Raw genomic sequence first — 21,845 nt, forward strand, 5'->3', positions numbered from 1 at the left:
AATCTCAAAATGTAATGTTTCAGGTTATTATCTCAGACTTTTGAGTTGTCTCAAAACTGAAGGTTTCAGGTTATTATCTAAAAAAAAATGAGTTTCAGGTAATTATATCAAAATTTTGAATTTTGGGTTATTATCTCAAAATTTCAGGATTTGGGTCATTATCTCGAATTCCTGTCTTGTTTTCGTTTTTTAGCCAGAAGTGACTACAAAAGTTCAGCTCATTATGTATTGCAAAGGTTTGAGTTTTTTTTTTCCGAGTAAGTCGAAAATTTCAAGTTAAGTGGAAATTTTAAGATACAAAATTTTGACTTACAGACAGAAAAAAAAATCCTGGAAACTAAATTTGAACTAAATTATAGACTTCTATAATATTTAGATAAAGAGGGGAGCTGAGTTACCAGCTAACTAGCTAGCTAACTACCAGCTAACAAGCTAGTTAACTTGACACGGTGTGTGAGTACTATGCACACAGAGACCACTGACTATTGTAAATTAACAGACTAATAAAGTACTACAGGCAGCATGGTGGCGTGGTGTTAGCACTGTTCACAGCTAGAAGGTCTGTGTGGATTCTGGTTTCCTCCCACAGTCCAAAAACATGCAGTTAGTGGGGTTAGGTTAACTGGCCATTCTAAATTGCCCATAAGAGTGAGTGTGAGTGGTTGTCTGTTTCTCTGGGTTGGCCCTGCGACAGGCTGGCGACTTGTACAGGGAGTACCCTGCCTCTCAGCCTATGACAGATGGGATAGGCTCCATATATATATATATATATATATATATATATATATATTTATATATATATATATATATATATATATATATGGGTTTTTTGTGGTTATTTTGTGTCTTTTATCTTTTTAAAACAAGTTGAATTTCATGGAGCTTGGTGGAGAGGTGTAATTATGGGCAGAGTAAGACACCAAGGAGTGGACACATTTCTAAATGTATTTGGAAAAGAAAGACAACAATTTGACCTCATAGGTCATAGTATTCATAATAAAGACGTGCTTTAAATTCAGTAGTCATGAATAATCTTTAAGAGAGTCAAGATTGTTTTGTTCATCCCAGGAAATGATCTTGTGTCTTTGTTCAAACTGTTTTTATAAATGTAGACTAGAAGTAGGAGCAGTAGAAATTACAGTGGTAGTAGCAACACTAAATGATGTAAGGTAGTACTATAGTTATATAGGTCTGGTATGCTGCAGTAATGCTCTTTTACTTTGCACAGATATGTATTTAACAGGGTGCAGTGTCCGATTTAAGCCTGCAGAGGGAGACAAAGACAGCTGTTTGAATCTGGCTTGATAGCATGCAAAGGTTTGCTTATGGGTTCAGTGATTTGAATTAACACAAACGCACACTGTTTTTCTCCCCTTTTATTAAAATGCCAACATTTCAGTGCCATGTGCAAGTTTTAGTTGGGGTGTCTGTTAAAGCAGGGCTGTGTTTAAACCCCTTTAAGAAAAACCAAACCTATAAATAAATAAAATATAAAAAGAAAGTTGTTTAGGTAGCATGAACCCAATGCTTGAGTAGAGGAGTAGCTGCTAAGATATCAGCATTAAACATTGAACAGTGCCTTCATTAAATGTCTCAGTTCTGAAATTGCTTCCATCAGGATCATATACACACTCAACAAAAATACAGGCACACGAAACAGTTTCTCTATTTGTATTTGCATTTGTAACAATATATAAGGACAGAAATTTGTGTATACACTCAGTACCATTTCAGTCTTCAACAGCAACCAGCGTTTCAGATCTTTACCCAACAGTCCATGTGTTATCACAAAGCAAACACAGTGTTGTCAGCCGAGTTCACACTGCTCACTATCGAGTGTGCCCACCATGGGCGTCACGTACCTGTGGTGCATAGACATCATCAGAGTGTCAATAGTGTTCTGTGGGATGTTGTGCCTTTCCTGGAGTGCATGAGCATGTTAAGGCACAGGTCATTTTAACAGCAAGGTTTAGGTTCCACTTCAAGTCTGACTTTGGTGAATGACTGCGCTGCACCAATCACCTGTTTTTAGTTTGGCTGCTAGCAAAAACAACCCAATCAAACTGCAGCGTCCCTCGCTACATCGCAGCTCACCTGCTGCGACTTCACTGTGCAGTACTGTACATTCACCTCATCGTCAACACCTTCGTCACCATCAGAACTGCAGCTACATAATTCATCACGTTCATCATTTGAGTTGTAGTAAGAATATATATATATATAAAATTATAAAGAATTAAAACATATATAAATAATAAAAAAAATATAACACCGCTACTTGGCGGAATTTCACCTATCGCAGGAGTCTGTGGAAAGTAACCCCCACGATAGGTGAGGGATCACTGTATATGAAATGAAGGAGGTCTGGTATAAAGGAGGAGAACAAACCCATTAAGTTTTGGAGTGGATCCAGAATATGTTTTAAAAATTTGGGATATTGTGTCACTCAAAACTCTCAGCTTTATTGCTGGTAACACGCTGAATAACAAACAGAGCAGGCCAGGGTCTGAAAACACCAGGAACTCAGACTAAGGAGGAGTATACAGAACATAAAGAACACACACAGAGCGAAGAGCTCATGACACTAATGAGGCAAGGGGACACAAAATTGAACTCTGAAGGAACTGACAAAATAAAACAAGGACACACACACAACACAGTATTCATATTAAAAATGTGCTTTAACGTCAACGTTGGGCAAAGAGATTTGAAGTTGTTTCCTTCACCTCAGCTGAGACGTGTGTCAGCAGGAAACTAACGTGTTCTTGTCCATAAACAGACCGAATCCCAATGAGAAAATCACGCCTTTTTTTCCTCCTCCATCATTTGCCATCTTCAGCCTCACAGACCCTGCAGCAGAGACGCACACACATAAAAACTGCACTACAGATAACAGGAAACAAAGAGAGACGCTGATCTGTGCTTACACGGCCTTGTAGAGAGGCTTCTGGGCCATCATGTGCTCTCTGAAGATGTTGATGGCCTTAAATACATCCATCTGGTCCTGATTCTCTTTTATCACCTTTTTGTACCTATGTCACACACACACACACACACACACACACACACACACACACACACACAGAGTAGTATAGGTCAAGTTGGGTTCTCGTCAAAAAAGCTACAAAACATGAACTTTTTTTGTTTAACAGTTGTTTGTCTTCTGAATATTTTGTGTCCAATTTAGCCAATTTTACATCTCCATTTATTTTATATCTCATACCCCCCCCCCCCCCCCCCCCCCCCCCCACACACACACACACACACACACACACACACACCCAAGAGCCTGGTTCTGCTGGAGGTTTCTTACTGTTAAATGGGAGCTTTTCCTTCCACTGTCACTGATCATAGGGGGGAATTTTGACTGTTGGGTTTCTCTGTAATTATTGTAGGGTCTTTATCTTACAATTTAAAGTGCCTTGAGGTGACTGTTGTGATTTGTCGCTATATAAATAAAATTGAATTGAACTGAAAAAAGCACACCACCATGGGCAAGACCAAAGAGCTGACAAAGGACGTCAGGGACAGGATTATAAAGCATCAGTAAGAAGCTTGGTGGTGGTGGAAAGTGACAAGTGTTGGTGATTTTTTTCAGAAACAGAAAAATGATCAGTCGGCCTCTCGGTCTGGAGCCCCATGCTGCTCGTGCAGTGAGGAGGATAATGAGAAAGGTGGTGGATCAGCCCAAAACTACACGGCAGGAGTTTACTGATGATCTGAAGGCAGCTGGGAGTCACCAAGAACACCATCAGTAACACACTACACTGTAATGAATTGAAATCTGGCCCCCCTGCTCAAGAAACTGTCATGGTCCTGGGCCTTTTGCCCAGGGTTTAGATTTTTAGAGTTCTGTTATCATTGATCGTTCTGAGATGAAGCTCGCTGTGGCAGGCAGGTTTGAAGACTCAAAACAGGCTTTGACTTAAAACTCAGCTTCATTGCTAGAAAGCCAAACAAAACTATGCTGGACGGGCACCAACAGAACAAGTAACTTAACTCACTTAAACAAGACACAGACGACAAGAGGAACTCAATGGGGAAACTGAGGCAACAGATACACAAGGGTTAATGAGACAAGAGGGAGCAGGTGGGGTGGGCGGGTGTGCAGAATGATACTACTGAGAGAGGGGAAGCAAAACTGAACAGGACACTAGGAAAATAAAACAGGAAGTGAATAAACAGGAACACAGAAATGCAGACACATGAGGAAACAAGTACACTGAGGGAATCAAAACAGAACTAAGCCAGAAGCTGGAGCACAGCCAGAAACAGGAGTTACTAACAATAATTATAACTAAGAACAGAACTCAGAACAGTGAACATCCAGACCACAGAAGAAAGACAGAAGAATATTAATGATAACAGAAGTCAGGGTAAAGGCCCAGGACATGGCAGAAATCACACATACAGGCCTGTCTTTAGTTTTGGTTGTTTTTGACTTCCTTATGATCATTTATGTCTCTGTACATGTTCATTATTTGTTTTTGTTTGTTTTGTGTCTGATATGCTCATTTTACATCGCCTTTTGTTTGTTTTATGCCTTAATTTAGTTGTTTCAAGTCACTGTTGATAATTTTATGTCTTATGACCCATTTTGACCTTTCAGTGACTTTTTGGACCATTTTACGTTCCTCATTCTGTTTCTTTGTTGGACCAAGGGGCCAAAGTGTTCAATCTATTGCCCTCTAAGTCCATTCATTTACCCATCTGTGATAGTATTTCTGTACAGCATGTGAAAATAGTTACATCTACCTGTTTATCCAGGTGACCTCCTTCAGGCTGTCTTTGCTCCACTCCTGGTAGAAGCTGTCAGTCATGGACCCAGACATGAGGGGCTCGTGAAGCAGTTCTTGAGTCAGGAAATTGCGTAGACAGGCCCGGGCTGACAGAGCCACTAACCAATAAACTGGCTCCTCCAAAACCACGGAGTGGAATGAGTGGAGGGGATGATGGAGCCACTGTGGGGGAGGAGAAGCCAGGCCGCTCTAAAGGAAGAGATTTAGATCATTTTTCCCATGACAAAATTCTTTAAATTTAATTTGCATTTGTGGCGTATCTTTCCTCTTTATTCCTGAGAAAAAAAATAAATAAAAAGTGTCCTACCTGGTTTCTGCTGCTGTAGAGTTTGAGTGTGTCCAGCAGCAATGATCTAATGTCGTCAGCATCTTGCAGATTACGAATGAGGACCTGCAAGAAAAAAACAATAAACAAGAAGTCACAGTTGCAGCTCAAAAACTGGAGCCTACGTCTTTTTGTACGAAAAAATTCAGGAGCTGAGCTGGCAAAAATCTGTGAGAATTTAAAGCAGTCATGTCGAAGCCACTGATTCCAGGATAAAAGTGGCGACATCTTACCTCCAGAGTACTGCTGACTCTGTTCAAATACAGCGCCTCCTGCTGCATGAAGCTGGAGTAGCAGCCCTGCTTCATGTGACCAGACTGCAGCTCTTTAATGAAGGACGACGAGTGGAGAATCTCCTCCGCCAATAAATCGCTTTTGCTCCAAACAACATCAAACAAATCCACACCGGGGACAATACCTGAGTGAGCGGGAGGGACACTAGTATCAAAATGTACAGCTGCAGTTCCTCCAACGGCCACTAGGTCAACACAAATCTGTATGAATGAGCACCTGGTCTCACCTGGTTCAGGTTCCTTCTTGGTGCTGTTAGTGATAGTAGAGCTGGAGGGGAGGACAATGGATCATTTTTATAACAATATCATTTAAAATTTGCTGTACTGTTTGTCTCACAATGTGTCATATTGTCATATATATTTTTCTTTTGGTCCATTTAGCGTCCTTTTTTGTGATTTTACATCTCCTTCTCCTCAGGACCATTTGTATCTCATTGTGGCCTTTTTACATCCTTCTGGCAGAGGTGGGACGTAACTAAGTGCAAATATTGCATTAGTGTAATTTTCAGGTATCTTTACTTGAGTATTTATTTTTCTGACGTTTTACTTTGTCTCCCAACATTTTTCACAAATATCTGTACTTTTTAACTCCTTACGTTTACTTCTCATTTGGATTCAGGCTCATTACTTTAGCATTTGAGGGGAGTTATTACTTCACATCACCAAGCACCTTCTGACCATCAAACTAATTTGAGATCTTCTTGTGGTACGATGTGGTATTACACAAAGGTACGGTCCAGCCCTGCTTCAGCCCCTGTTGATGTCTCTCCAACATGATACGCAGATCTTTGGGAGGTAAAGTCATAGCAACTGTTTCTTCACATTATGTTAATAGTTAATGATAAAATAGATTTTAATAAGGGTTCAGACTTAAAAAAACAGAACTTGCACAGAGACGTTTGTTTTTGTTTCTTTTAGCTGTAGCCTACCTGGCTCTCATGGAGCAGATGTAGAACTTGAGCTCCTCACATGGGGTACTGTGCAGCTCTCCACCTGAGCACAAAGACACACCAGAAACCTGCTGAGTTACTCAATTTAGGTTTCTTTCTTTCAAAATAATAATAATAATAATAATAATAATAATAATAATAATAATAATAATAATAATAATAATAATAATAATAATAATAATGACCTACCAAACACAGCTGAAACAGTGAGATTATTTCATCAGTCAAAACTACTGATGATGGAAAAAAAAAACTGTAATGGAAAAATATCCCAGCTGTAATAGGCAGGGTACACCCTGTACAGGTTGCCAGCCTGTTGCAGGATTAACCAAAGCCGTGCTACCTGGTGAAAACCCACACAAACACAGGGAGAACATGCAAACTCCACACATAAAGGTGGATTTGAACCCAGACCTTATAGCTGTGAGGCAACAGTCCTAACTACCATGCCACCATGCTACCCTCTGGAAAACTAACATAATAAAAACTGTAATCCTGCCATGCAGGTAGGGCTCAAACTACCAACTGTCTGAGCAGCAGTTGGTGTGCTCTACTTCCCTGAGATACAGTCAAGCAAAACAGCACCTGTTGTCTCCCATCCAGGACCACCCCTGCTTAGCTTCCATGCTCAGAGGCGATTGGGTGTGATCAGGCTTTAAGCTGGTTTGACAGTTTACTAGTACCTGCAGATGTTACATACTCACTCACTCACTCACTCACTCCATCCATCCATCCATCCATCCTCTTCTGCTTATCCAGAGTCAAGTTGCAGGGGCAGCAGCCCAAGCAGAGAAACCCAGACCTCTCTCTCCCCAGCCACCTCCTCCAGCTTATCCAGGAGGGCACAGAATGGATGAGGTGCTACCAGGAGGAGGCCCTCCAGCAGACTCAGGAGAGATTATATCTTTATATCCTTCGGGGTTCCCCCAGATGAGCTGGAGAAGGTATAGCTGGGGTGAGAGCGGTCTGCGCTTCCCTGTTTAGGCTGCTGCCCCCTGCACAAATAATACATTTTTTTCCCCACGAATTTTCTGGTGAAAACTGGGTCTGTTCCACTCGGATACGCAGGCTCCCCTTTTCCCCGGTCTCATAGTGGAGAAAATTCGATCAATGGTGTTTAGGGCCCAGTTTGCCAGATCCATGTTGCTCTCAATCTTATTCTTATTCAGACAGTGTGTAAGAGACGCTCTTACAGCACGCAGCAAGCAGGAGAGATAGGGAGGGCAGGGAGAGAGACAGAATGCGACCGTCTCCGTCAGAGAGCAGGAGGGAAATCATGGCTGTTTAAGAGAAAACGGAGGTGTCTGTGGTTGCAAGCCATCAAATGTATTTATAAAAACTGGACTGAGGACATGATCAGAAATGCTCACATTTGAAGTGCCCATTTTATATCAGGTAAAGTTATTTATCTTGTTTAAACCAGGATGTCAGGTTTCTAACGTAAACAGCATCAGCTGGTAGGCTATTTGGCTTTTAAACTAGTGTGGCTGGCTATTTACAGGTGAGACATTGCTGGACTCAGAGAGTCCTGATTTTTAAATTCATATTTAATTGCACTATAGATTACAAAATGCAGTGCCAGGCAAAAGTCTGAGCATACTGACATATGGATGGTTGAGCGAGTCTCAGAGTGTGACTGGAACAGTATATATATTCTTTTTTTCATTGTAAATCAATAATATCTGCAGCCAGAAAACTCTTGACAAGATAGAAAAGCAATTTGATGAAGTACTCATGCTGCCGTGCAGGTACAATCCGCTGTGAGGACGTAGTTCTCTGACTTGTTTACAATGACCCGAGCCTCATACACAGCGGTCCTGTTTCCTTGTCTTTGACTTGGAAGAACTTCTGCCTTCAAGACACAAAACTCTGAGTCTGTGTCATGATATTTGATGTTCGGCACATGGCCGCAAACATAATTGTAAGTATCCAGTGACTTATATGCGCTGCACCTTCTCTCCAGTATATACGCTGGGTTTCCCCACCAAATACAGTACACGTATATATCTGCCCACGGATACTGGGCTACTTGCTAACATACCACAGGGATTGGAGGCCATTTCGCTGCAGACCATGGAATGGTGTAGAGGTGTGGATGCCTCGGCCATCGGCGGTCAGACAGCAGTGCTCAACTATTTGAAAAGCAGACGCTGGGTGTGTCCCAGCTTTTGAGCACAGGGTACCACATAAAATTTGTTCAAGGTTCAGTAAGCACAACAAGAATTCATACATAAGGCACACTGGATTATAAGGCGCACTGCCGATTTTTGAGAAAATTTAAGGATTTTAAGTGCGCCTTATAGTCCGAAAAATACGGTACATTAGACATATTAAGTCACTCTGTTCTTGTCATTTTAGTTATGTTCCACATATTGTAAAATAACAGGAAAATTCTGTCAATTTTATATAATAAATTTGGTTCTGAGAAATTATTGTGAGTTGTGATTCTTTGCCTGAGCCACTACAACAGATTTCAGGGCTCCCCACCAGCTGAGTCCCCCTGCAATGTAGGCAACAGAAAATGGAGCTAGATTTGAATTTCCTTTATTTTTCTGTGCTTGTGTTCTTCACAAGTTCAAACAGAGTACATTGATGAGAATTAGAGTTTAGGTCAAAAACTACTGTTGCCTTGGTTCACATATACGCTGCTCAAAAAAAATTAAAAATAAAAAAACACCAGATCTCAGTGGAAAACCCTGCTGGATATCTATGCTCATATGGAGAGTTGAAAGAAATGAAAGGATGCAACGTCATTTGATAGAAATGAAAAATATTAATCTACAGATGTCATAACGTGCTGTGTGGCAGGCAGGATAGGACCCCAATGCAGGACTTAGAGATGAAAACTAAATTCAGACGTCCACTTTATTTGCTGGCACGAAGAACATTAACAAAGCTGGACGGAGCCAGCACCATGAAACTCTATTCTCACTTGAGACTAGAACCTAAACCAAAGACAAAAGCATGAGGGCACACAGCAGGGGAAGCAGATGATAACACAACAAAGAACTAAACAAGACACAGACAATATCTACACACATAAGGTAACGAGAGGAGCGGAAACATCTGGGAGCACAGGGGATCAAAATTACACTGATGAAACAAAGAAAGCAAAACTAAACACAATCAGCGATGTCAATTACTCTAATCTGACTACTATTTTCAGTAACGAGTAATCTAACACGTTACTATTTCCAGTCCAGTATTCAGATTAAATTTACTTATCCAAGTCACTGTGCGTTACTATTTTTGTCATTTTCCTCAGTAAAATGATATATTTTTGCTTCTTGCGTCTCGGGAAGTGACGTCTGGCCGATGAGACAATTGCATCCCGTTTTCAGCATGAGGACAATAACAGCACAGCGACACAAACGTAAGTCACAGCGCAGTCACACTTACAGAGCGAGTCCCACCAGGTGGTGAAGCAGAGCTGCGGCTAATGCAGGAGCCCCCCCCAGCACCCAAACAACAAAAGCTGGACAACAAAGTGGGCGATTTCTGGTATTTGCCAAAAAATGATTGCCTCATTTAAACGACTGTAAATGACTTGTTGACCTATAATCGGTCAAACATATCTCTCATGAATGATATCAGGTTATTTTGAGTGAGAAACAGCATTTCTGTCACAAAGTAGAAGCTGCATTCAGTTTTTGTCAAAGTGACTTTTATATATTAATTTTTTGTCAAGGTAAAAACTGTCACTGACATTAAAAATGTCTTTTTATACAGAAATCTGGCTCAGAAGGCTGCAGAAATCACAACAAATATAACATCACAGTTATATAAAGATATTTGAAGTGGCCAAAAAGCACTGGATTGATTATAATGGAGGTACAATAACAGAGACTCCTAAAGATAGTTGAAAAACAGATTATTCCTTCATTTTATATATAAGCCCTTCATAAATCATGCTGACTGCACTCTGTTTACCAATATAAGCAAATAACATGAACATACAAGCACACAGAAACATCGGGATCACTTTATGGCACTTTTTGGCACAACACCGGCAGCTGTTGAATGCAGCTAATAAAAGTTACTTGTAATCTAACTTAATTTCTTCTAAAATTAAGTAATCAGTAAAGTAACTAAAATACTTTTTTAAGGGAGTAATCCGTAATCAGATTACTTTTTCAAGGTAACTATACCATCACTGAACACAAATGCATATGAAACAGGAAACTATCACAGTGAGACAGGAACTGACCAACACTGGAAGACAGACTCACAGCCAAACTTGACACCAGCACAGGACAATAAACAAACACAGACACAGCTGGCTTCACACATGCGGGGCTGAGGACATAACACAGAGACAGACAAGCCTAGGGTAGACACGGAAACAAAACAGGGACTTGACACAATACAGGAAGTAAAACTAAAGATAGAACACATATGACAAGGGACAAAGACACAGAGGGACAAGACAAACACTGGAACACTGAGACGTGGGGCTCACAAGAAGAACAAAGGGAAACAGGAATGAAATACAACAGCTACAACTATAACAAACTAAGATTCAAAACCCAAAAAGCACAGAGGAAATATCACAGTGAAAAAACCAAAACACATGACAACAGAGAGCTGAATTCAAAGACACCCTGAAAATCAAAGTGGAAAAATTATGCAGCAGATCAGTCCATGTCACAGAAATTTCATTGCAGCAACTCAAAATCGTGCTCAGTAGTTTGTGTGACCCTCCACATGCTTGTGTGCATGTCTGACAACATCAGGGCAGATCCTCCCAGATCTGGACCAGGGCATCACTGAGCTCCTGGACAGTCTGAGGTGCAACCTGGCAGCGTCGGATCGACTGGAACAAAATGTCCCAGAGGTGTTCTATTGGATTTAGGTCAGGCGAGCGTGGGAGCCTGTCAGTGACGTCAATTCCTTCAACCAGGAACTGCCTGCATACTCTCGTCACATGAGGTCGGACATTGTTGTGGACCAGGAGGAACCCAGGACCCACTGCACCAGCGTAGAGCCTTACAACCCAGTATGATGGCAAAGTGTTGTAAATTAAATATTGCACCTGTCTGGTACTGCAGCTTCCTGCAGTTTCAGCCTGTGTGTACATTCCACGCCTATGAGAGGCAAAGCGTGAAACGGATATGGTGGCTCTGTTACATGCTTTGCTGTGATACCAGGTTGGGTCTGACTGTGAGTCAGAGGAGTTCATCCTGATACCTAATGCACAAAGGAGCAGGTACCGGTCCTGCCGATGGGTTAAGGACCTGCTACAGGGCCAACCTGGAGGAGTTGGACTACCTGTGCAACCTCTGTGGAGTCCAGGTATCACCTCATGCTACCAGCAGTGACACTGACCCTAGCCAAATGCAAAACCAGTGAAAAACAAGTCAGAAAAGATGAGGAGGGAAAAAATGTCAGTAACCTCCACCTGTAAAACCATTCCTGTTTTGGGGGTTGTCTCATTGTTGCCCCTCTAGTTTCATTAACACCAAAGCAGCTGAAACTGATTAACAACCCCCTATGCTGCTTGATTGACCAGAAGTTTAACAGACCTGATGCTGACCTCTGATTAAAAACTGTTGCTTTAACGATGATCATATTTTAATATGAAAACCAGTTGGACACGTTTGCCCAAATCTTCTGACAAAGGGACAGTGTCTGCAGTCATTAATATTAACTCCCAGTGACACAGCATCATTTCAGCAATGAAACAGGGAACTGTTTTCTACATGCCTACCTGTTGGTATCATTTCCATACAAGCCCAACCCCCTCCTGCAGTTTTCTGCCTCTGAGTGATCCAGCTGCTGATTCTGAAGGGTGTACCATCAGTCCAAAACCAAGGGCCATTCTTCCAAATGAAAACAGAGAGGCAAATGAAAGAGATATTTATAAACAACGGGCCAAAGAGCACGCAGGAAAACTGCTCACCTGTTGCTCCTGGTACCCGCCCAACCACACAGGAGCAGCTGTGTTTGCAACCTGGGCGACAAACTGCTGATCCTCAGGTGTGTGAATGGATACAAGGTCACCTCCAGACTGAGAGCACACAAACTAAAAGACACACACAGACACACACACACACACACACACACACACACACACACACACACACACACACACACACACACACACACACACACACAGAGAATCTGTTCAGAAGTTCTGTCTGATTAATTATGCTGTTTTTTAAATGATAACTGATGACATGATGAATGATGCCACATTCACCAACTCGTGCACCTTGGCATCGCTCCAGGAGCTCCACACTGGGTAGAAAGCCAAACACCTCTGCCCAAACAGGAACCACCGCGGCTGGCATGAAAGCGCTGAATCCGTCCCTGCTGACATTTTAGGGAATTATACTCCCATTAAATCACATCAAAACTGCTTGTGCGCCGTATTCCTGCATTTTAACATGAGTGCAAGTCGTCGTTTTCACCTGAGGAGGAGACTGAGTTAATCAGGAGGACAGCTGAAAGCACACGAACCAGCACGCACACCATCATGGACCTGTCAGGGTGGGGGAATACGGGCAGATACACAAAGCCAGAGAAGACAAATATTTAGTTGTAATATATATAGGTGCAATTTAACCAAAAGTAGCAAACTGACACAATCAAGACCAAGATTCTCCTTTAGGAGAAATTTGACTCCTTTACACCTGTTATGTGAGAGCAGCCCCATCCTGCCTACCTGAAGTCAATAATCCATACACTGTGCAAAACATGGGAGCAGTCGGTTAAGATGTCATTTGCCTGTAAAATGAATTCCCGGTCAAAGAGCTCCTGGGAGTTAAAGGGAATGTGATAATGGCATTATGGTCACAGGTTAAGGTGTTCACCAGCTGATCTGGGGTCCAACAGCATCTCGACAGTCTTGCAGGTGAAGTCTCCACGGCAGCTCTGTGAGTGGGGTCACTGCAGAGCAGGCTGAGAATGAAGGCGTCACCGGCTCAGGACCCCCGCAGTCATTTGTGTGCACTACCAGTCAAAAGTTTGGACGAGCGTGATTTTGTGTATTCAGCTTAATCGATAAATCGCTGCAGCCGTAGTTCAGTAATGTGCAAAAGCCTTGAGTCGTACTGCTTTTCTTTATATTTAGCTTGGAAAATGGAAACTGTATAAAAAATTGTAAATAATATTTGCACATAATCTAATAACTATTGAGTGAGAGGTACTTTCACTTATTTCCCAAGGGGTCACCACCACAGACGGCTGGATTTGATTCGGCACAGTTTTCACACTGGAGGCACTTCCTGACACAACCCTCCCATTTGGACCCGGCACTAGGAGTACAACAGCTTGTGACTCCCAAACGCTTCCCTTGGGTTAACCACTACTGACATGCTACTTACACAGTTAGACCCACAACAGAATAATTATAATATTCACGAGCTCTTTAAGGTGCAACCGTACTATAATGTAGGGAAAAAGATAATGTATTCAGATTTAAATATGAAAATATAAATGTAAAACAGTCCTTAAAGATAAAATAGCCGAGTTATTACAGTTGTGGTCAGAGGTGTACGTCCACTCTTCATGAGCATGAATGTCAGGGTCATTCTTTGAACTGTTCTCTCTCCAGGGTGGAACGATTGTACAGCATACACCTTTAATTACTTTAAAAAACAAGAATTGGGTGCACAAGTTTGAATTTAGTCAAAAGTATACATACAGGCTCATTTAAAATATTTGGTTATCTTCCTGTTTACGTACCTGAGCTCAGATATAGATTTTCCTGTAGGAACCCCTCTTCACGCTCTCCTCTATCAGCCACACCTGCTTCTATTGTAGTGGTTAAAAGCTGCTGCTTTAGCTGCTGGTATTTCTAGTCATGTAACTACATTGTGATGGGAGTGGTTTCTTCCAGGAGGGCGGTGCCTCTGTCTGGAGGGCTCAACAGGCTGCATACAATGTCTGCCAAAAGAACAAAACTCTTTCACGCTGAACAGGAAAAGTGGACAAAGATGGATGGATAGAAATCAGGTATGCATACAACCTGAAATAAAGCACAGAATCAAACAGCCTTTACTGTCTTACTGGAATTCTGGATGAGGTAGATTATTGTGTATTCATGTGTGTGTGTTCAGTGTTGATGGGTGAGTGTGTGTGTGTTCCTCAGCCTCTGAAGCCTGCAATGAAGCCAAATGATCATATCAGCATTCTCACAACTGAGGTGTGTCCTGATGCAGCATTTCCTGCTGCAGAAAACAGACGTTATGTTGGAGCAGATAATGTGTTCATCATAATTCATGTTCACAGTCATTCAGTGCCCAGCCAAACAGCACGTGGTCAGTGCCTCAGATTTTTACTGGCCACATAAATTTTTTCTGTCCCAGGGAAAAAAGAACCCTTTTTGAGATATTTTACAATATTGATATAGGTTATCTATTTTTATATGAATCGAAATCTGCGAATTAATGTTGCTAAAGCCTTGAAATAAATATGGTGTCACACAGGCCACGCCCCCCTTTAGACTCACCTCTGCTTGCTGCAGGTGTCTCTGTCACATAAAGCAGGACGGCTGCCGGCGCCCTTCAGCGAGCCGCCTCATTAAAACATGGTATCAGACTAAGTTAACGTAGTTTAGTGTAACTTCTGCAGCTTTCCTGCAGATTGTTGGCTGTGCCTTTGCTTCATGTTGGAGCTTGCTAAGAATGTGTTTGGATGAAGGACTCGTTCCTGTTTTTTCCCAGTAAAGGTTTTCATTGTGACCACATATATATTTGCTTGCGTTCGGGTTTAGCTGAGCTGAGTACTCTGGTTTTATTATGCAAACACAGCTTGGCTTTATTAGGGCCCAAGCACGAAATGTGTGAAGGTGATTGTATCTGCTCTGTTTATTATGTCATTCTTAGTTTACATTTTTTGTTGATTTCATGACTGATGTATGGTACATGTTTTTGGATAAACTGCACAGCACTGAAGTTGTTTTAATGTGCCATAGAAATAAACTCAGAATTGACATAAAAACCTTTCCTTTCCCTCCACCTGAGCTCATTGTCTCAGTAACGGCTCTGCCTCTTTGCTCTTCATTGTTTGTGTGTAGGCAGACTCCATGTTAAACTACAGTTGTGTCACTGATGCTGTTGTGTTATCTGTCCTTTTGTTGAAAAGCTGTGGATTGCTTCTGTTGTGGGTCTGTCTGTGGCTGAAACGCTCGTGTTTACACTGTGAACTCGTGGAGTAAATGAAGCAATGAAGCAAAAAAAAAAAAAAAAAATGTGCATTGAGGATTTTGTGTACTTGAATTATTTGACTTCATTAATCATTGCAGCCTTAGTGCAGTACTGGGCAAAAGTCTTGAGCCACGCCACATTTCTTTATATTTTGCTTGGAAAATGGGAACTGTATATAAAATTGTAAATAATATTTGCACATAATCTAATAACTATTGAATGAGAAGTACTTTTGCCTGTTCTATTTCCCAAGGGTCACACTGAAGGTCCTTCCTGACACAACCCCCCATTTATCCAGGCTTGGGACCACACCCATCTGAGTGTCAGGTGAATACATTAACCACTACTGACATGCTACTTACACAGTTAGACCCACAACAGAATAATTATAATAATCGTGAGGCTTTGAGGTGCAACAGGTAGATAACATATTCACATAATATAACAGTATAAATGTAAACATGATCCTTGGATTACGAATAAGGAAGCCCACTGGGTCTCAGTTGAGCAGAACTCACTCACTGGGCTGCCATTGAGTACACTACCATTCCTGAGCTCCTTTCCTAGATGTCCCAACCCCCATTCACACCTTTCTTCCAGTGACCTCAATAGGTCACATGAAACAATGGAGCAAAGTCCTAAATTGGTTTCATCTGAAAACACTGATTGAAATGACCCACGCCTCCTTTCGCACCTAAGCACGTGTGATTATGCGCATGAACAATAGAGGGTCATAACCACCTCCAGGGACTACACCAACTGAGGTTTAAATACCTGGGCCTCTCCACCATTTGGTTTGAGAACTGAAGAAGCCTTTTGGAGGGGAGGTGAAACAAGAAACAAAAAGAAGTCCATTCGCATTTTTTCAAGCTCCACAGACCAGAATTAGGTGCACAAGTTTGAATTTATTTTCTCTGGTTTTCTCTGAACCACACCCAGTCAAAGTATACACACAGGCTCATTTAAAATATTTGGTTACTTCCTTTTTACGTACCTGAGCTCAGATATAGATTTTCCTGTAGGAAACCCTTCTCACGCTCTCCTTTATCATCCACACCAGCTTCTATTGTAGTGGTTTAAAAAAAAAAGACTAACAGTGGCCTGAAAAAGAGCATCTGAAACTTTCCTGTTGTTGAACTGCAGTTCTTCTGGTATTTCTAGTTAAGTACTTGCATGTTGTGATGGGAGTGGTTTCTTCCAGGAGGGCAGTCCCTCTCACTGGAGGGCATGACAGACAGATGCACTGATTTGTATTATTAATGAACAGTAGTAAGTCGTCACAAGACAGAGAGAAAAACAGGCCTCTTAAAACGAATCACTCATTGCAATTTTGAGAATGGAAACCAATGTTTTAATAGTTTAACTGCATAAAATATCTGCCAAAAGAACCAAACCCTTTCATTGTGTTAACATTTTCTTAACTGTAGCATTAAATCAGGTATACATTTAATCTAAACTGAGGCATCAAATTAAACAGACTTTACTCTGTCTTCTTGGAAGGAGGCGAAGAGTTCACACAGTACGTATCTGCTGGAGGAGGCAGAATTGATGTGTGTTCAGCTCACTCCACACTGCGTGAAAGAATAAAGGTGATCATAGCAAATACTGAATTTCAAACTCATTGGAAATATACAAACTCTGTTTTTGCCTTGTCTGCTGTATTTTCATGCATGTTTGCACATGTTTCAATAAATCCCTGCAGCTATTTCCACCTTTTCCTAGCAGAATATTAAGAAAAGAGAAGTGGCTCCAAACGTTAGCACAATGCTGTGTATCCATTTCATGCATGGATGATCATAACGTTTGAAGGTCTTTGTGACTGCACTTGAGGACACTTCCAAAGTTGTTGAAGTTTTTCTTTTCTTAAAGTAATGATGGACTGTCGTGTTTCTTTACTTAGTTGAGTAGCTTTTGGTATAATATGGATTAGAACATTACTCATGCAGAGATATTCACTTTATACCAACTCTACCTCTTCACAACACAACTGATGTCTCAAACACATTAAGGCCCCGTTTACACGACTCTGTTTCAAAATGAAAATGGCATCGTTTTGATGCGTTTCGGCCTTCCGTTTACACGACAACTTAGTGAAAACGATGTGTTTCGGAAACGGGGTCCAGAGTGGAGCGTTTCAGAAACGCACCGGCTTGCGTTCTCGTGTAAACGCTTGAAACCGGAGTGATTTGAAAATGGGTGACTCGCACATGTGCACTATGGTTGTGACGGCCACAGTTTTCCGTGCATGCACAAATTGATAAACAGTACAAAGAGAAAACCAATTTGGCCCTTTAAGTTACTTTTTTTTGAAAACCAACGCCAACTTGTGGCCTGGCATGGGAACTACATTGTTTTCATCATTTCACGTGTCATCGTGGAAACACAGATTGTTTCTGAAACGCTATCGTGTAAACAGAAGGCTGAAACGCATCAAAAGGACACCATTTCCAGTGGAAATGGCATCATGTAAACGGGGCCTAAGAGGGTAAGAAATTAACTCCCGATGAGGCACAACTGTTCACTGAAAGCCGTTCCAGGTGACATAAAGCTGATCGATAAAAGGGCAGCATGTGCAAAGCTGTCATCTAAGAGGTGCCGAATCTAAAATATAAAGCATATCCTGGTTTGTTTAACACTTTTTTGTTTACTAAGTATTTCTTCATAGTTTGGATGACTTTAGTATTAATCTACATGCTCTATTTTTAACTAATGAAAAAACACTGAATGAGAAGGTGTGTCCAAACTTTTGACTGGTACTGTATGTATTTAACAAACCAGTAACAGAAAGTGATTTTGCATCCTCAGGTCCACTGTCACTACTGCCAGCATTGACTCACCCTGATCCCGTCAATTACGTTCAAATAAATAAAATAACAGAAACAACTTCCCATGACCGGCCAATAGGTGGCAGTGTGTGGGATGATGCACAAGCATCCACTCTTTTGGCTGAAAGAAAACATGTGTATACAAGGAAGCAGCTTTTGAATAGCTGTCCACTGTGTCACAAACCGGGCTGCACGGCTATGACAAAAAAAGGGAGATGAACACAAATGGTCTCTGATCATCAACTGATCTGTGAGAACTTATATAGAGCACTGGCACGGCTGCATCCGGACAACTGGCTCTTTAAGTTACTTTTTTTGACATTTCGCTAACTCCTCTTAATTGGATGGGAAGGGGAACTGTCAAAAAAGTAACTTAAAATGAAGCCAACATGGAAATACCAAAAACTGCAGCATTAAAACAAAGGCTTACAGCCTGGTACAAAACCCTGTTCTGGCCTCCATAATAATGCGTAGGTAAAGTAAAGTCAAAGAGTGTGTAAAGTTTGATGGATCTAGCTTGAGCGATATGTATCTGTGGTGAGTGCGTTCTCGAGTCAGAAGGCACGGAGAGAAAATCAGAAGAGCCAAGAAAACTTTTTACTCTGTCTGCAGAGAAGCTCAGTGAACAACAGCATTTATAGATATTTCTTCCCTCAAGGATCTTATTGGACTGATTGTGTTTCTTCTTTAACTTTGATGTAATTTTGATATATTTTTATATTTTAATTTTTAATTTTAGTTGAAGTTCTTTGCAAAAGTTTTTAGGTTGATTATATATTTTTTTAAAACCTTATCCCTTCACACTGATGTTAAATCTTAACTTAAATTTGTAATTTGAGTTTAATGAGCCAGGAAAAAACACTGACGTTATTGTTAAAATATCTGCGGTCAATGCAACAAAGAGAAGAATAAAGTTGCAGCTGCTTAAGCAGACGAAACCTGTACCTCACCCACAAAACAAGCACAATAAGCAGTGGAGGGAGGAAAAGTGGAAAAGTCTGGGAGATCCTGGAGCAAGGCAACTCCAGCTGGTGTACATCCTGGTAGTGTGTGTGGTGGGTGGGGTGCAGGGGCTAATCCCACAGAAATACCCCCACTAGAAAAGACTGCTCCAACTGCAAAGTGAAACTGGTACTATAACAAACAACAGCCACAGCTGCAGATCACAGTCACACATGTTTACGTTCAGCGTTACTCAGTAGAGTGTACATCACCTTTGTGTGATTCATTTTAATACGCTACTCCAAAACTGTTGTGCTGTGAAAGGGATACTCCAAATGCAACAACATGCATGTCGCACCAGTGTCTGACCTCATAGTGCAGTATTTATTTTTGTATGTTTATTTATTTATAGGCTGTATGCTGACAGGTACTGTAGGAGAGAAGCAGCACGTCATTAGCATTCAACCCGATGTTGTGCCAGAAAATGATTTACAGTATTTGCCAAAAGAAAGAGAGAGAGGAAAAAGAAAATGGCTTTAAACTACTGTAAATTACCCTTTGGCCTAAAATCTATCTATCTATCTATCTATCTATCTATCTATCTATCTATCTATCTATCTATCTATCTATCTATCTATCTATCTATCTATCTATCTATCTATCTATCTATCTATCTATCTATCTAGCTATCTATCTATCTATCTATCTATCTAATGCTTATACTTTTTGGCAAAGTATAAGCAAATTCCTTATTTATCAGGGTAAAAACTGTCACTGATGTTAAATGTGTTTTTAAACAGAGATCTGGGCAATCTTTATTGAACTGAAATATTTTAGTTCAATAAAGATATTTGAAGTGGCCAAAATGAATTGTTGATTAGAAAGTAGAGGGAATAACACAAAGTCGTAAAGATACTTACAAAACAGGTCATTTCTTTATTTTATATATAAGCCCATCATAAATCCAGTTGACTAAAGTCTGCTTACCAATATAAGCAAAATATTACACATTAAAAACACATAAAACCTCATTTTTTGGCACAACACCTTCAATTCAATTCAATTCAATTCAATTCAATTTTTTATTTATTTTATAAATCACAACAAACAGTCGCCTCAAGGCGCTTTGTATTGTGGGTAAAGACTTTACAATAATACAGAGAAAACCCAACAATCAGAAGATCCCCTATGAGCAGCACTTGGTGACAGTGGGAAGGAAAAACTCCCTTTTAACAGGAAGAAACCTCCAGCAGAACCAGAACCAGGGAGGGGGGTCATCTGTTGGGGCTGAGGGTAGAGAGACAGGACAAAAGACATGCTGTGGAAGAGAGCAAGAGATTAATAACAATTAATGATTGAATGCAGAGTGGAGTATAAACAAAGTAAATAAGGTGAATGAAAAGAAACAGTGCATTATGGGGAACCACCAGCAGCCTAGGTCTATAGCAGCATAACTAAGGGATGGTTCAGGGTCACCTGATCCAGCTCTAACTATAAGCTTTATCAAAAAGGAAAATTTTAAGCCTAATCTGAAAGCTGAAGGCTCTGCCTCCCATTCTACTCTTAAGTATCCTAGGAACCACAAGTAAGCCAGCAGTCTGAGAGTGAAGTGCTCTGTTGGGGTGATATGGTACTATGAGGTCTTTGAGATAAGATGGTGCCTGATTATTCAAGACCTTGTATGTGAGGAGAAGAATTTTAAATTCTATTCTAGATTTAACAGGGAGCCAATGAAGAGAAGCCAATATGGGAGAAATCTGCTCTCTCTTTCTAGTCCCTGTCAGTACTCTAGCTGCAGCATTTTGGATCAGCTGAAGGCTTTTCAGGGAGCTTTTAGGACAGCCTGATAATAATGAATTATAATAGTCCACCCTAGAAGAAATAAATGCATGAATTAGCTTTTCAGCATCAGACTGAGAAAGGATGTTTCTAATTTTAATAATCTGTGCAAACAGCTCTCCCAGCCTCCACAGACCATGATTTTCAACCCTTTATTTTCAATAAATGGACAGAAGATAATTTGTTACTACTAGCATAAAAAATAATCATTTGAAATAGCTCATTTATATTTCACTGTTTGCTGCTCGCTGACAGACATCACTGACACTCTTGTCACCTTTTAATGTGTGAAATGAGAGCCTTCCACTTACCTGCAGACAAGAAAAAACCTCTGACGTCCGCTGTACTATACTTCCCCCTCTGCAGCTTCCAAATAGATAAATAACCGGTTCCCTGCTTTTCCCTTTGCAAAAGCTCTATAGACCTTTGATCACAGCCCATTAATAGTGTTGATACTGTACGGCATGCAGTCGAGGGATTATTAACAGGAGAACAGTGGCACAAAATTAGAATAGAGACTCAGCAGTCCCTGAAAAGTTGACCCAGGAAGGCAGTTCTGAAACTGTATATACTGTACATCGCATTTAATCATTTCAGCTTCTTTCTTTTTTGAAGAACAGCCTCTGGTGACATCAGTAAACACAACTTGGACAAGTTCAAGGTCTTATTTTAATTTTTCATGTCATGTGGAACACAGCATGTGCTCATTTGCAAATAATGGGT

At 40.9% G+C, this 21,845-nt stretch overlaps 1 protein-coding gene across 5 annotated transcripts; it reads right to left on the reverse strand.

The window, feature by feature from the left end:
* Positions 1–1,379: 1,379 nt before the first annotated feature.
* On the reverse strand, positions 1,380–16,648 carry LOC115797337 (uncharacterized). Of its 5 annotated transcripts, none has more exons than XM_030753896.1 (13): positions 16,511–16,648; positions 14,054–14,254; positions 12,778–12,848; positions 12,579–12,676; positions 12,267–12,389; positions 12,075–12,186; positions 6,347–6,410; positions 5,645–5,685; positions 5,358–5,542; positions 5,107–5,190; positions 4,756–4,988; positions 2,928–3,032; positions 1,380–2,850 (listed from the first exon to the last, which is right to left on the reverse strand). In XM_030753896.1, exons 3-13 carry the CDS (start codon positions 12,842–12,844, stop codon positions 2,823–2,825), a joined length of 1,140 nt encoding a protein of 379 aa, XP_030609756.1. In that variant the 5' UTR covers positions 12,845–12,848; positions 14,054–14,254; positions 16,511–16,648; the 3' UTR covers positions 1,380–2,822. The 5 variants fall into 5 exon arrangements, with proteins under 5 accessions (XP_030609756.1, XP_030609752.1, XP_030609757.1 ...); XM_030753892.1 differs by having other exon boundaries at positions 12,579–12,679; XM_030753897.1 differs by lacking the exons at positions 14,054–14,254; positions 16,511–16,648 and adding an exon at positions 13,846–13,926.
* Positions 16,649–21,845: the final 5,197 nt, after the last annotated feature.

This window comes from Archocentrus centrarchus, chromosome 18 (assembly GCF_007364275.1).
Source record: "Archocentrus centrarchus isolate MPI-CPG fArcCen1 chromosome 18, fArcCen1, whole genome shotgun sequence".
NCBI lineage: Eukaryota > Metazoa > Chordata > Actinopteri > Cichliformes > Cichlidae > Archocentrus > Archocentrus centrarchus.